Consider the following 13802-nt stretch of genomic DNA (forward strand, 5'->3'; position numbering starts at 1 on the left):
TACAGTACACAGCCGCACTTGTCGGTCGCCAAGGTAAGGTTACTGGACCGTGTTTTATACATTTTCTTATTGTATTTTGTACATTTCTCTTTTCATTATTTACTTTATTTATATGTGTTGCATGTACATTTATTAATTAAAAACATGTCTTTTTTCATAATTTAGGCTAACTTTGGGACTTTTTTTAGGGCTGGAACCAATTAGAATTATTTACATTAATTCATATGGGGAAAATTCGTTCGAGATACGAGTTGATCTACTTACGAGCTCGGGTCTGGAACGAATTAAACTCGTATGTTGAGGTACCACTGTACTCCTCGTTGTCCAAGCATTTGCCCGTGTGGTTTAACGAGGTTGATGCGATTTGCGCTTCCTGGATGTGCCTCTTCGTCCATCACACTCTCACCACACCTGCATTCTCGCTGCCATGAGCTTCTTCTTACCACTTGGAGGGCTGCATGAGGGTGGGCGGCTCGGCCTTGGCGATCTTGAGCAGCACACGCATGGGGTTCATCTCGTGATTGGGAGGCTCGATTTGGGCCAGTTCAATGAGAGTCACGCCCAGGGACCAGATGTCGGCCTTGTAGTCGTACGGTCTGTCCTTTGACGTCTCACACATCACCACCTCTGGAGCCATCCTGCATGACAAGAGGGTGAAAGTGAGAGCAAAAGCAAGAGTGAGTAGTAAGGGGAGGGATAGAGGAGAAGGGAGAGAGAGAGAGAGAGAGAGAGAGAGAGGAAGAGGGGGAGAGGGAGAGAGAGTGGGAGAGAGGGGTAGAGAGAGAGGGAGGGGGTGAGAGAGGGAGAGTGAAAGTGAACATGAGAAGCAGAGAGAGACAGGGAGAGAGAAAGGGATAGAGAAGAAGGGAGAGAGTGAGAGAGAAAGAGAGAGAGAGAGAGATGGAAGGGAAAGAGAAACAGGAAAACACACCAGATTCAATAACACTGCATCACGAATACAGAAACTGTTGTTTTTTCGAATGTTTAGTCAGAGGCTGTGTGCCTCACCAGTACGGAGTTCCAATAAACGAGTCTCTGCGTTGGAGTGTTTTAGTGTTTTTGGCAGATACACCAAAATCCGCTGGGGAGGAAAAACATGGTATTAGGTGTTTGTGTGGGTTCCAAAGACAGATTAATCCCACTATGGGACCAAACCACACAACCCACTCTCAGCTTTCACTTTAGTCCAGATAAACAGTGATTAACAGTGGAACTTGGACCATGAGAAATGTTACGTTTGAGGTTCAGTCCAAGATTTTGGTGCGATGTCCCTGTCAAGACTAACCCCTCTACCAGGCTCCATTATGAAGCGTTTTTTTCAAAGAAACCAAGAACAATTTTACACATACCAATATGAAATGTTAACTTACATTTTATATACCAATATACAAGCCATGGAAGTTTAATCAATAACAAATATTAATTTCAGTTTTTCTCTGCTGAATTAGTTGAAGAGAAATGAAATTGGCATAAACCTGAAAACCAATTGCTGGTAGCCTGTTGTTAGAAGCCCACAGCTCAGGTTGCAGCCCACAGTTTGCCTTGCAAAAGGGGCGTGAGGAACGAATTATAGAGCAAAGTGCAACTGGGTGTTTATTTATACTCCTCCAAACCTCCCGGTGGCTTCCTAGCTGTTGACATGCAAATAGGGTCCCTTCCTCTCCTCTTTCACGTCCTCTTTCGACTCATCCAACCTGCTTATTAGTACATCCGGTCACAGCTATAGTGACTCACTCGCACGAGTAGTGTACAAGGCCCCGCGGCGAGGTCTGTCTGCCGGCCAGCAGCGGCACCACAGTGGCGCCCGATCGCTCGAAACATGAGAACACGGGCGCTGGTGGTGCGTCGGGACAGCTATTCATTACAGCCGTGGCTGACTCACTTCCTCTCCACAGCTAGCAGACCTCCCGTGGGGGGGGGACACTGTTTGTGGGCGGAGACGGGGGGTTTCAAAAAATGGCACAGAAAAACGGCTCACGGCAGCACACGCCGTACCCAAACAACACGCAGAACACAGCAGGATCTAGCAGTAGACCTACCAGATGATCATGGGGTACAATTATACAGCAGACGTTGGCAGCATTTGAACGCTCAATCACTAATGTTCAATCACTGTTTAGTGTTCCAGCACCAATGACCAGAGTACATCCCTTGACTTTATTATTCATGGGGAACTATTATTATTTGACATTATTACAGTGAGACCAGCTGCTCTGCTCCTGGCTCCCTCCATTACATAAAGAAACAACAAATATCTAATTACAATTAACTAGAATTAATTCTAATTAAACAACATTCTAATGAATCGGGTAAACTGCATAATATTATGCTTTTAATTACCTCAACAGTAAATTACTGTCAAATGTTGAACACCCCGATGTGCTAGTTTGAACTTTACATCCCAACATTTATTTTTGTTCATGCCTTACATTTGTGTTTGTGTACAGATTGTTTATGTAAAGCCCCACCCCAGCCCAGTTCACTGGAGCACCTGCCAGTGACACGCACAGGTCTGGGGTTTTTATAAAATGCATTTATTCTTGTTCATTTTCTAACCAATTATTTGTTGTCAGAACCATTTAACTTGGGGTTTGGCACATTTTGTTTGCCCAGGAGAGTACATGTCTGAACAAAATATAACCAAAGCAAGGGAAACACACACACACACACACACACACACACACACACACACACACACACACACACACACACTTCATTCATCAACCCAGAACAGAGGTTGTGCCTCTCCTATAAAACAAAACTAAACCTACTCAGACAGACACACACACACACACCCACTCAACCAGACACACCCACACACTCTACCACCCACTCAACCAGACACGCCCACACACTCTACCACCCACTCAACCAGACACGCCCACACACTCTACCACCCACTCAACCAGACACGCCCACACACTCTACCACCCACTCAACCAGACACGCCCACACACTCTACCACCCACTCAACCAGACACGCCCACACACTCTACCACCCACTCAACCAGACACGCCCACACACTCTACCACCCACTCAACCAGACACGGCCACACACTCTACCACCCACTCAACCAGACACGCCCACACACTCTACCACCCACTCAACCAGACACGCCCACACACTCTACCACCCACTCAACCAGACACGGCCACACACTCTACCACCCACTCAACCAGACACGGCCACACACTGAACCGCACACTCAGCCAAACACACCCTCACACTCAGCCACACACACCCTCACACTCAGCCACACATGCCCTCACACACCCAGTTTGACACACCCTCACACTCAGCCCCACACGCCCTCACACACCCAGTTTGACACACCCTCACACTCAACCACACACGCCCTCACACACCCAGTTTGACACACCCTCACACTCAACCACACACGCCCTCACACACCCAGTTTGACACACCCTTACACTCAACCACACACGCCCTCACACACCCAGTTTGACACACCCTCACACTCAGCCCCACACGCCCTCACACACCCAGTTTGACACACCCTCACACTCAACCACACACGCCCTCACACACCCAGTTTGACACACCCTCACACTCAACCACACACGCCCTCACACACCCAGTTTGACAGACCCTCACACTCAACCACACACACCCTCACACACCCAGTTTGACATCCCCATCCAGAGTGAACAGGATGTTTCCAGCCTTCAGGTCACGGTGGATGATCCTGTTCTCATGCAGGTACAGCAGGGCCTCCAGAGTCTGCTTACACACCACCCGGATCTGCGGCTCTGTGAGGGAGCGCTCCAGCTCTACACACACACACACACACACACACACACACACACACACACACACACACACACACACACACATGTGCTTTACATTCTAACATTACTGCACGCTCAGTTCTTCAGAAAGCGATCACTTCACTTGAGAAAACGCCACGCATACGTGAAGTTCTATTAGGTCACATAATATCTGCTTCATGTAATATTATTCCTTCCTTCTTTGCGAAAAATCTTCTCACGTGAAACACAACATGCTTTCTGTGCGTGTGTGTGTGTGTGTGTGAGAGAGAGAGAGAGAGAGAGAGAGAGAGAGAGAGAGATAGACGTACCCAACATTACTGCATCCACCGCCCCTCCACCACAAAACTCAATCAGGATCTGCAGACAGAAGTAATACATCCCTCAGATCACTCACTACAGCGCGCTCGAGCATAACTCACGCTCATTAGATTCACAAGGGAGAGAGACCCGAGTCAAACCTCCATCAGCAGCTACTCAGTTACTTCTGACAAATGTACATCTGAAATCCCCCAGAGTAAAGAGGGATAGCTCACTGACCTGCTCAGACTGACATACCAAAAAAAAACAGAATTAACACCATTGGCCATCCTGTCAGATACAAATATAATAAAGGAAGTGGTTTCATTATAATGAATTTAGCATAAAAAGCAGTTGTGGCACCTCAGTAACCTCATGTTATTACTTTTTAAAAGTACGATTACATCAAAGGCAGTTACAGGAGTATCTGAATCTGCGTTTATGTTCAATGATACTCGAGGAGGTGTGAAACTGCAACAGCTCTGAAGAGCTCAATCTGCCTAATACTGGTATTAATATAAACCTGGCACCACCAAAGCATTATGATATGATTATGATTCACACTTTAAATCAGTTGTTTTGTTTGCTTTTTTTTCTTCAGGGATTTGGAGTTTATTCATCAACAGACCAAAACCTACACAGATGGCACAAAGCTGAGGTTGATAAACAACACAAACACTGTGAGAAATAGCACATAAATATCAAACATTGCAGTAACCTTGTGGGAATCTTTGGCTACCCCAATCCATACCACTCGTTTAAAACAATTCAATGCAAGACCCGCTTCCTCGTAAATGGCGTTGCTCTGCCCCAGACAAGGTTCAGGGGCCTTCCCACACACTACATTCTGCTTAAGGTAAACATTAAAAACCCATATAACCATTAAAAACTCACAGGACTGGATCCCTGAGTCATCAGATAACCTTCAGCTGAATCCAGAGTGACTTCATTACGCCTGTGTGACTCTGACAGGCACCTCGTTTGAGTGCCACCTCGCACTGATGCCAAAGTTGGTGGCCTGTTGAGTCAGTCACAAACATCAGCAACTAGCACTTGCACCAGAGACAAGCCTTTGCTCGGGAAACTATACCAACAGAAACAGGGATCCCGACGAGCGCCTTTGTCGTCTGTCGTGGACTCTGTGAGGACTCCCCGTGGAGTGAGGGGTGGTGGCTGTGTCCCAGTACAGACAGTGATGTACAAATAACAACACAGATGCCCTTGAGATAACCCAGCACATGGAACACCATGAGCAAGAGGCAGGCACAGTATACAGAAACGGTTCACAGAAATATATGTGCCGAGTAAGGGCTGGAGGTGCTTAAGCTCCCAAGCTGGTTAGACCTGAGCTTGAAGAAAAAAACACCAGATAAGGATGAATGGAAAGTTTATAAGTAATAAAGTCCATTGTGTAACCCCCTCTTGCCTCATTATAATATATTTTAGATATAGATAAATATCAGCCTTGGAAAGCCATGGTCTCCTGACTACACAGCACGCATCAGATGGCATTATAAGGAAACAGCTAATAAAGCTAAAATCGCTAACACTGAATAAAACAGGCGGGTGTTTATCTGAGACCCTGGAGCCTGGATCTGGCCAGTCACTACACTGTGACCTCATCCCTTACACAGTACACACAGTGGAGGCTATTGAGCCAGCGTCTGCTGTTGAACCGTAGGCGAGATGTTGGTTTGGCACTGCGGCTATGCTAACACAATAGCCCACATAGACAGTTCACACAGTTGTGGAGTTACAGACAGACTGCCGGGCTTTGGCTCACTATCCGACGGATCAGCCCCAGAGGAGCCGTTCTGGCCAATACATCCTGTTAATGTTTGATGCAATCTACCGCCTGCCTGGAGTTATGAACTACAATGCACAGTGACACTACACAAATCAAAGAAAGAGGGTGATGTGGTAACACTGCTTTACAATAACATACACAACTTCCAGGAAGTTGTGTAACATCCATAATATATTTTTATTCACCCAAAATGAACAGATAATGAGATATTTTTTTAAAATCTGGAATCGTGTTGTTTTTTTCAACAAATGCTATGCAGCCGTCGGTCTGAACAGATTAATCTGAATCTGAATATCTTAATCTGAAAGGCTTGTGTGTGCTGATAATCCCGCTGTCTCAGTCATTCAACCCAAAAGGCCTATTTTACTGTATCACGAGGAAGTGGGTGTGGCCCACGATCGCCCACTTCCTTGTAAAGTTCTACTCGCTGATAAAAATCTGCACACCCACTCCGAGAGGCGTCACACCCATTTGTAAAGCGCACTATGAAATGACAGGGAAGCTCTCTGTAATGATCCAGCTCTGCTCGTCTAGTCTGACCACACGGCTGTGTACCTGCCGCCAGCCCTCACGCCGAGCACAGATCAACCTGAACTGCAATTTTAGCTTTTAAAAAAATGTCCTTGTTGAAGGTAGACGCACTCAGAAGCTCTGACCTCAGTAATGGAGTTTCAGCGAATATGGCATTACGGTGAAGTTACTTGTTGACAGGTGTTACCGGCGGGGACAGCAGAGTCTGTTCCCACGCACTGGGGTAATTTGAATAAAGAGATGGCGAGACACGACAGACACTACCACGAGCATGATTCTGAATATGCTACCATGTTACCATGACTACACAGAAATCCATCTGGGATGGATTATATTTCCATCTTGTTTTCATTTATGATGGTTTCTTTTATTGCGATATTGCACATATATATAAAAAATACAACTCTTGGACAGAGACCATCATGCTGATATGTGACTACATCTGATTTATGAGTACAATTATTGGCACCACATCCTGAAACCAGCAGACCGTAACAATATGCTGATAAGACTTGTTAATGTTAAAAAATGCCCAGGCTCGAATTCAATTATAATCATCTGTGCAATCTTCTCATTTAATCTACTTATTATTTAATTTGCTTCTTATTACAAATAAAAACCCTGAAGGAATCACATATGCCATATTCAATACGTTAATATGTGATATTGAACCAACATGTGCATGATAATTACTCTCCAGAACACATGTACTTCATATTAAAAACATTTATGCAACATAACATCTGTGTGTGAAAAGTAACGTCTGATGTTACAGTGTGGAAACGAGGTCATAATCATGTTAAAAATGCTCGATGTACATACAATACTCACAAAACGGTTAGGCATATTTGGCCTTCGGGTACAGTTTTTTATGGAAAACATAGATCATGTTACAGTGCTATTATATCATGAAAGTATAGCATTTAAGTAGAAGAATGCAATGGTGATTTCCAATAAAAATGTGAATGTCTCAAAATCTTGTCATGTACCCTTGAGCATTAATTACAGCTCGACAACGACGTCTCACGCCGTTCAAAAGTCGACTTACTGTCTGCTGAGTCAGGGTATCCCACTGGGGTAAAGAGTTTGAGCCTCTACACTGTGACTTATCCCACAGGTTTTCTATGGGATTCAGGTCTGGGAAAAGTGCAGGCCTCTCCATTTGATGTGCCCCAGTCTCCAGCAGTTGCTCCCTAATGATGCGACCTCAATGAGCTGGAGCATTGTCATCCATGAAGGTGAAATTAGGCCCGTGTTGTCCATGCAGAAGCACAAAGACTGGATTAATGTTGTTCAAGTAGGATGGGCTTGTCACAAATTGTAGTGTTCTGTATTGACTACACCTGCCCACACTGTAACACCACCTCCACCACCACCTCCACCACCACCACCATAGGGTCATCTGGTGACAACAGTAGCTGCTACATAGCACTCTCCTTGATGTCTCCAACATCGTTGGCGACCATGACCTAAGCTTCCTGGCCCACGCAAGACGATAACGCCTGTGTCTGGTGTGGTCAGGTACCACTGCAGGTTGTCTAGCACGCAAACCACGCCGATGTAAACAGTTTCGAATGGTCTGACCTGACACTTGGGTGCCTCTCACCTCCGTTAAATGTGCCTGGACTTTTGAGGCATTTATCATCCGGTTCCACAGGGCACAGTTCACAATGAAGCGGCCATCAGCGTGGGATGTGGCCAAAGGACGTCTGTGACTTTTCCAGTCTCTCTGTATCTCTGTTGCAAACTGCTGATAACACTCTGTGACACGCTAAGCTCAGTGGCCACTTCCGACTGAGAACATCCTGTTTGATGTCTCGCAATGGTGAGGTACTGTTGATCAATTCATAGGTGTCATCTTGGTCTCACCATGTCAAAAGGTGAACAGCATGGTGAGCAGGACTGTTTAAACACCAATTCTAATTGAACCAGGAAATGTATTTGTCGATTCTTGGATCAAACACCCATTGTGAATTTAAGCTCCTTGTTAGAGAACAGTTGAACAGTTGGACATGCACATTCAAGAATTTAGAGAAGGGCACATTAAGTTCACCTGTAAAAAGTTAGAGTGTATTTTAGGTTTACTCTAAAATCTTTACCAGAAATCCCAAACCTTTTTGTTAATAGTGTATAAATCAACACAGCTTATGATTTTTACAGACCACCATTTGACCCCTTCACAGGAAGGAAACAGGCCTGAGGGGAAAAAAAATTAAAAATCATAACAGGATTTGCTGCACCAGGCTTTCCAAGTCATCTTTTGCTTTGATGAAATTTTCTATCACCATCCACTGTAACCACCTCTTATCTAACAACTAACTAAAACAGACCTGCTACTCGATACCTGGCTGTCTGAGGAGGAAAAAAAAACACATTTTCTGACAAAATGATCTCAGAACATAAACCGAGGAGCTGCATCCCAATGACAATGTTCTTCAGGCCTTGTGCTACACACACAAAAGAATCTAACGGGCCAGTGTGGCGTTAGAGGAAGGTTTTACCGAGCTGGGGGCTGAGTAATATCCTGACTTTTTCAGAACCCAGTCATCCCAGCGCCATCAGTAATCTCTTTATCCTGTGTTTCTCCTGACACAAAGTTATCTGATGATGTGCAACACTTTCTCACTTCAAAGCAATTCAAAGAAACCCTGAACTATACCTATCAGATGTTACAGAAAACAAACTTTTCACTAGCTAAAAACATTTTTTTTGTATTATTTACAAATCATGATATAATGAAGAGTGCCATTTCTGAACAGTTTTTATTTTTTGAATTGCGGTGATACCATCACAGTTCAGGTATCTGAAATTTTTTCCACTGAAAACCAACATAACTGGAGAGTTCCTCCCTGGTCAGTTCTGTTGCTACAGTAGAGTAAGCCCTTCACAATTAATGCCCGAGAACCTAATGTGGACAGTGGGGCCACTTGATCCGAATCCAGCAAGGAGAGGTTTATAATAAACAAGAGATTATGGTAATTGTGGTACCAAGTGGTAATTAATCACTGATATGATCATTTAGTCCAGGACTGGGCATAATAAAATTTTTTGAAAACCAAAACCGAATCTCTTACGCCAGCTATCTCCATTGGTAAATTTGGTGGAGAAAATATGCTTTGATGAATGAAACAGGCCTAAATGTAAAGCAGGCCGTCACATGCAGCATGCTCACCCAGAGTTTGCTCTCATAGTAAAAGGCATCCAGGAGCTTGACTATGTTGTGATGGTCACACGACGCCAGGATATCGATCTCCACCATGTAGTCCTCCAACTCCTCTTCTGACATGGTGTCAATCACCTTGGCTGCAGCTAAGGTGCCAGACTGGATGTTCTGAGCCTGAGAGACAGAGAAGAAGGTAAGAGATAGTGAGAGAGAGAAGGATGGAAAGTGACTCGAGTTTTTAGCGAGAAACATCCGAGCCAATACGTGGGTCTGCGAAAAATGAGTGTCTTAGAAAAGGTGAAACTGTTTGCTTTGGCAACCAACATGACAAATATTGGCTAACCAGCCAGAGTGATAAAAATGGACAACCTTCACTGATAGAAATCACTTTCAACCACTTATTACCTGCTGTATATAACTCTTGTTAAACAAAGTATTTATTCAAGATATAAATAATAAACAAATGCAAAGGGATATTTAAAAATAACCAAAACAAGTAACAGCTATCCTGTTCTGTTCTAGAAAGACCATTACTGCTCAGTGAAACCCATGAAAATATATTAAATCATCAGGTAAATGTAAATATCATTTAAATGGTTTCTAAACATAGCAGCAAGGACACAGAAAAGTGCTGTGTGAATGTTAGATAAAGTAAACAAACGTGAAGATATTCAAATCAAAATTCCCAGAAGTTCTATTAGACTATATTCAGATAACAAAGATGACACTGCACAGTCAGCTGTCTCACAGCCGGTGGAACTTGGTCTACCACTCAACACTGTGAGGGAACTTGGTCTACCACTCAACAGTGTGAGGGAACTTGGTCTACCACTCAACACTGAGAGGGAACTTGGTCTACCACTCAACACTGCGAGGGAACTTGGTCTACCACTCAGAAGTGTGAGGGAACTTGGTCTACCACTCAACAGTGTGAGGGAACTTGGTCTACCACTCAACAGTGTGAGGGAACTTGGTCTACCACTCAACACTGAGAGGGAACTTGGTCTACCACTCAACACTGCGAGGGAACTTGGTCTACCACTCAACAGTGTGAGGGAACTTGGTCTACCACTCAACAGTGTGAGGGAACTTGGTCTACCACTCAACACTGAGAGGGAACTTGGTCTACCACTCAACACTGAGAGGGAACTTGGTCTACCACTCAACACTGTGAGGGAACTTGGTCTACCACTCAACACTGTGAGGGAACTTGGTCTACCACTCAACACTGCGAGGGAACTTGGTCTACCACTCAGAAGTGTGAGGGAACTTGGTCTACCACTCAACAGTGTGAGGGAACTTGGTCTACAACTCAACACTGCGAGGGAACTTGGTCTACCACTCAACACTGTGAGGGAACTTGGTCTACAACTCAACACTGCGAGGGAACTTGGTCTACCACTCAGAAGTGTGAGGGAACTTGGTCTACCACTCAACACTGAGAGGGAACTTGGTCTACCACTCAACACTGTGAGGGAACTTGGTCTACCACTCAACACTGCGAGGGAACTTGGTCTACCACTCAGAAGTGTGAGGGAACTTGGTCTACCACTCAACAGTGTGAGGGAACTTGGTCTACCACTCAACACTGTGAGGGAACTTGGTCTACCACTCAACACTGCGAGGGAACTTGGTCTACCACTCAACACTGCGAGGGAACTTGGTCTACCACTCAGAAGTGTGAGGGAACTTGGTCTACCACTCAACACTGCGAGGGAACTTGGTCTACCACTCAACACTGCGAGGGAACTTGGTCTACCACTCAGAAGTGTGAGGGAACTTGGTCTACCACTCAGAAGTGTGAGGGAACTTGGTCTACCACTCAACAGTGTGTGGGAACTCGTCGACCAATCAGAAGTGTGAGGGAACTTGGTGCCACTCTTACAAATGAAACCCAACCTTCCATCTTCCAAATCAGTGAAGGTCAGTGGTCACAACACCACTGTTACAATTTTACAGTGAAATCGAGTGGAAACAGCATTGTGATTCAGTGTCGGAGGAGGAAGAAAAAGCCCTCAGACAGTAAATAATTAACCAGCACAGAATTTACGGGTTTATTACCGATCAGATTTGTCTAAGCCAAAAATAGCATTTACAGCATGCATTAGAACAAACAGTAGAGAGTAGGTGTAAACAGGAATGACTACATTCAGCCATGTTAAATGACCTAAACAGTATAGCTTCATGTTCCACTGTGATGCGATATTTTACATTTACATTCAGGGAGTTTAGCAGACACTATTATCCAGAGGAACTTACTTTGCATCTATTCACAGACTGCATGCCAGATAGTTGCGCATATAGGTCAGAAACACGGTAAATATGTCCATTTCAAGCCTAGGAAACTGGAAATGACCAAATTTGATGCTTTTCACAACATGTCAAGAGACCGTTTTTATCTTTGAACATAGGCTTCCTAGGGCAACACAAATGTTCTAGCCAATTTGTCATGAGATTAAGTGACTTGGGTTTACAATACATCGCACGAGCTGAGAAAGCCGTTGTGGTGGCACGGTCCAGGATGCAGTTGCGATGACTTGTTCTATTCTGGGTTTTTCTAGAAATGTGGGGTAACAAACTGCTTATTGTTGAGGGAATCTTTCTGGTGAGCCTGGTCATGCAAACATTTGGTTCCCTGGATTTAAACAAGCCCATCCGCTTCCTACAGCATGGAAATCCTGTAGTATTTCCCAATAGCAGGAAATTAACTCCCTCCGCATTCTACATAATGCTGCCAGTATAGGCTGGTCTTAGAACAGCTTTAGCCATTTAGCCTTAAACTGAACTTCACTCTTCCCAGGAACAGGTATACTGATCTCAGTCCAGAACTACAGGCAGTGACCACCACCAAACCATTCCTTTGCTTTCAGAGGCCTTAACCTACCATATATGAACAATGTCTGGTTGAAAATATGTTATTGTGCTGTTGTTTGGGATTTTATTCAGTATTAAGAATAAGCTCTTTTACATAACCTACCCAATTACAGTACTTTAGAATTTGATCTCCTAATCGCTGTTTCTAAAAGACAATGTCCTTCTGTTTTAGTTGAAAACCAAATGAGAAGAACTCAGGTTACACTGGTCACCCGAGTGACAGTGACCTGTCTGACAGAAAAAAATATTTAGCAGAGATTATATGCAAACTAAAAAGTGTCCAAACACTTTTTGGTGTGCTGGAGATGTTAACCATCACGGAGAGGGTATTTGAGCACATGTTTGGGGTTCGTAGGGGAAATATACGTTGATCATCCCGACGTTGGGACATGACATTTACTAATAGAAACACTAGCAAGGATCTAAACTACATGTATAACAAACTGGGACAATCAATCAACTACACTGCTCGCTGTATAGAAGTACAGACACGCGTAAAAAAAGAAACATTGTGCTGTTTACCTTGTACACCTTCCCAAAAGCTCCGTCCCCTAATTCTCCGATAATCTGCCAGATTTCTTCTGGATTTACGTCCCTGTGGACGTGTTCATACTGCTTTTTCTTCCTCTCCGGACCCAACTTAAATATTTTCCGAAAATTAAAAAAAGACATGGTCTCGGTGTACTTGACAAAATTGGGTTATCCGTGGAAATAAGCAAATCACTTGATACGAAGGCAGTAGTTAATTCATTCTCATTGTTCGGTAGTAACTTTGTTATGACCACTTGGTAATCTTGAAATCGTCTTTCTAAGGCCACCACGCATTCATGTCGCTCCTAGTAGTGCAATTAAACGTGTTGTGTAGATGAAAATGATATGTAGGTTAAAGATTTACAAATCTTTAAGGTTTTCTTTCCTGTAGTCACATCCAAGCAAGGTAAAGAACATTCAGTCAGTTATTTCTTATCCACTGTCTCACATGTATGAATGCGTTAAAGTGAACGTTATTCCAGACAAGCCCAACAAAGCGGCTCATTTGAGGTGTGTCATTAATTTGAGGTGTGTCATTAATGTGGATAATGAGCGGTGAACTGGATCTCTCTCTCCTCTTTACCCGCGCCGTCGTCGTTATTGTTATCTTATAACTTCGCGGAACAACTCATCCGATTTCTGAACTTCGCTTTCACCGTTAATTCCGTAATCGAAGAGTAGATGGGTGGACGATAAAATTTTAAAAGATGAATAAAAATCCAGTGAAATGACGGTCTCCGAGGCACCGGAGCGCGCGACGTGAACGTTAGCTAGCGGACCTGACGTGCACTAAGAAAGCGCGCGCC

The 13802-nt window shown here is 44.2% G+C and overlaps 1 protein-coding gene across 2 annotated transcripts in view; it reads right to left on the reverse strand.

Annotated features, from left to right (window-relative positions):
• slkb (STE20-like kinase b) overlaps positions 1-13797 on the reverse strand; it is a 28338-nt gene extending 14541 nt beyond the window's left edge. Inside the window, exons 1-6 of one of the 2 annotated variants that reach the window (XM_076982513.1) lie at positions 12988-13797; positions 9601-9765; positions 4102-4150; positions 3644-3793; positions 1009-1081; positions 444-638 (exon numbers count right to left, since the gene is read on the reverse strand). In XM_076982513.1, coding sequence (XP_076838628.1) covers positions 444-638; positions 1009-1081; positions 3644-3793; positions 4102-4150; positions 9601-9765; positions 12988-13137 — 782 coding nt within the window. In that variant the 5' untranslated portion in view covers positions 13138-13797. Of the gene's footprint in view, positions 1-443; positions 639-1008; positions 1082-1475; positions 1699-3643; positions 3794-4101; positions 4151-9600; positions 9766-12987 lie in introns of those variants that run through there. The other variant, XM_076982514.1, reaches the window with a different exon arrangement.
• Between the last annotated feature and the right edge of the window lie 5 nt (positions 13798-13802).

Source organism: Brachyhypopomus gauderio, chromosome 20, assembly GCF_052324685.1.
Source record: "Brachyhypopomus gauderio isolate BG-103 chromosome 20, BGAUD_0.2, whole genome shotgun sequence".
Lineage (NCBI taxonomy): Eukaryota > Metazoa > Chordata > Actinopteri > Gymnotiformes > Hypopomidae > Brachyhypopomus > Brachyhypopomus gauderio.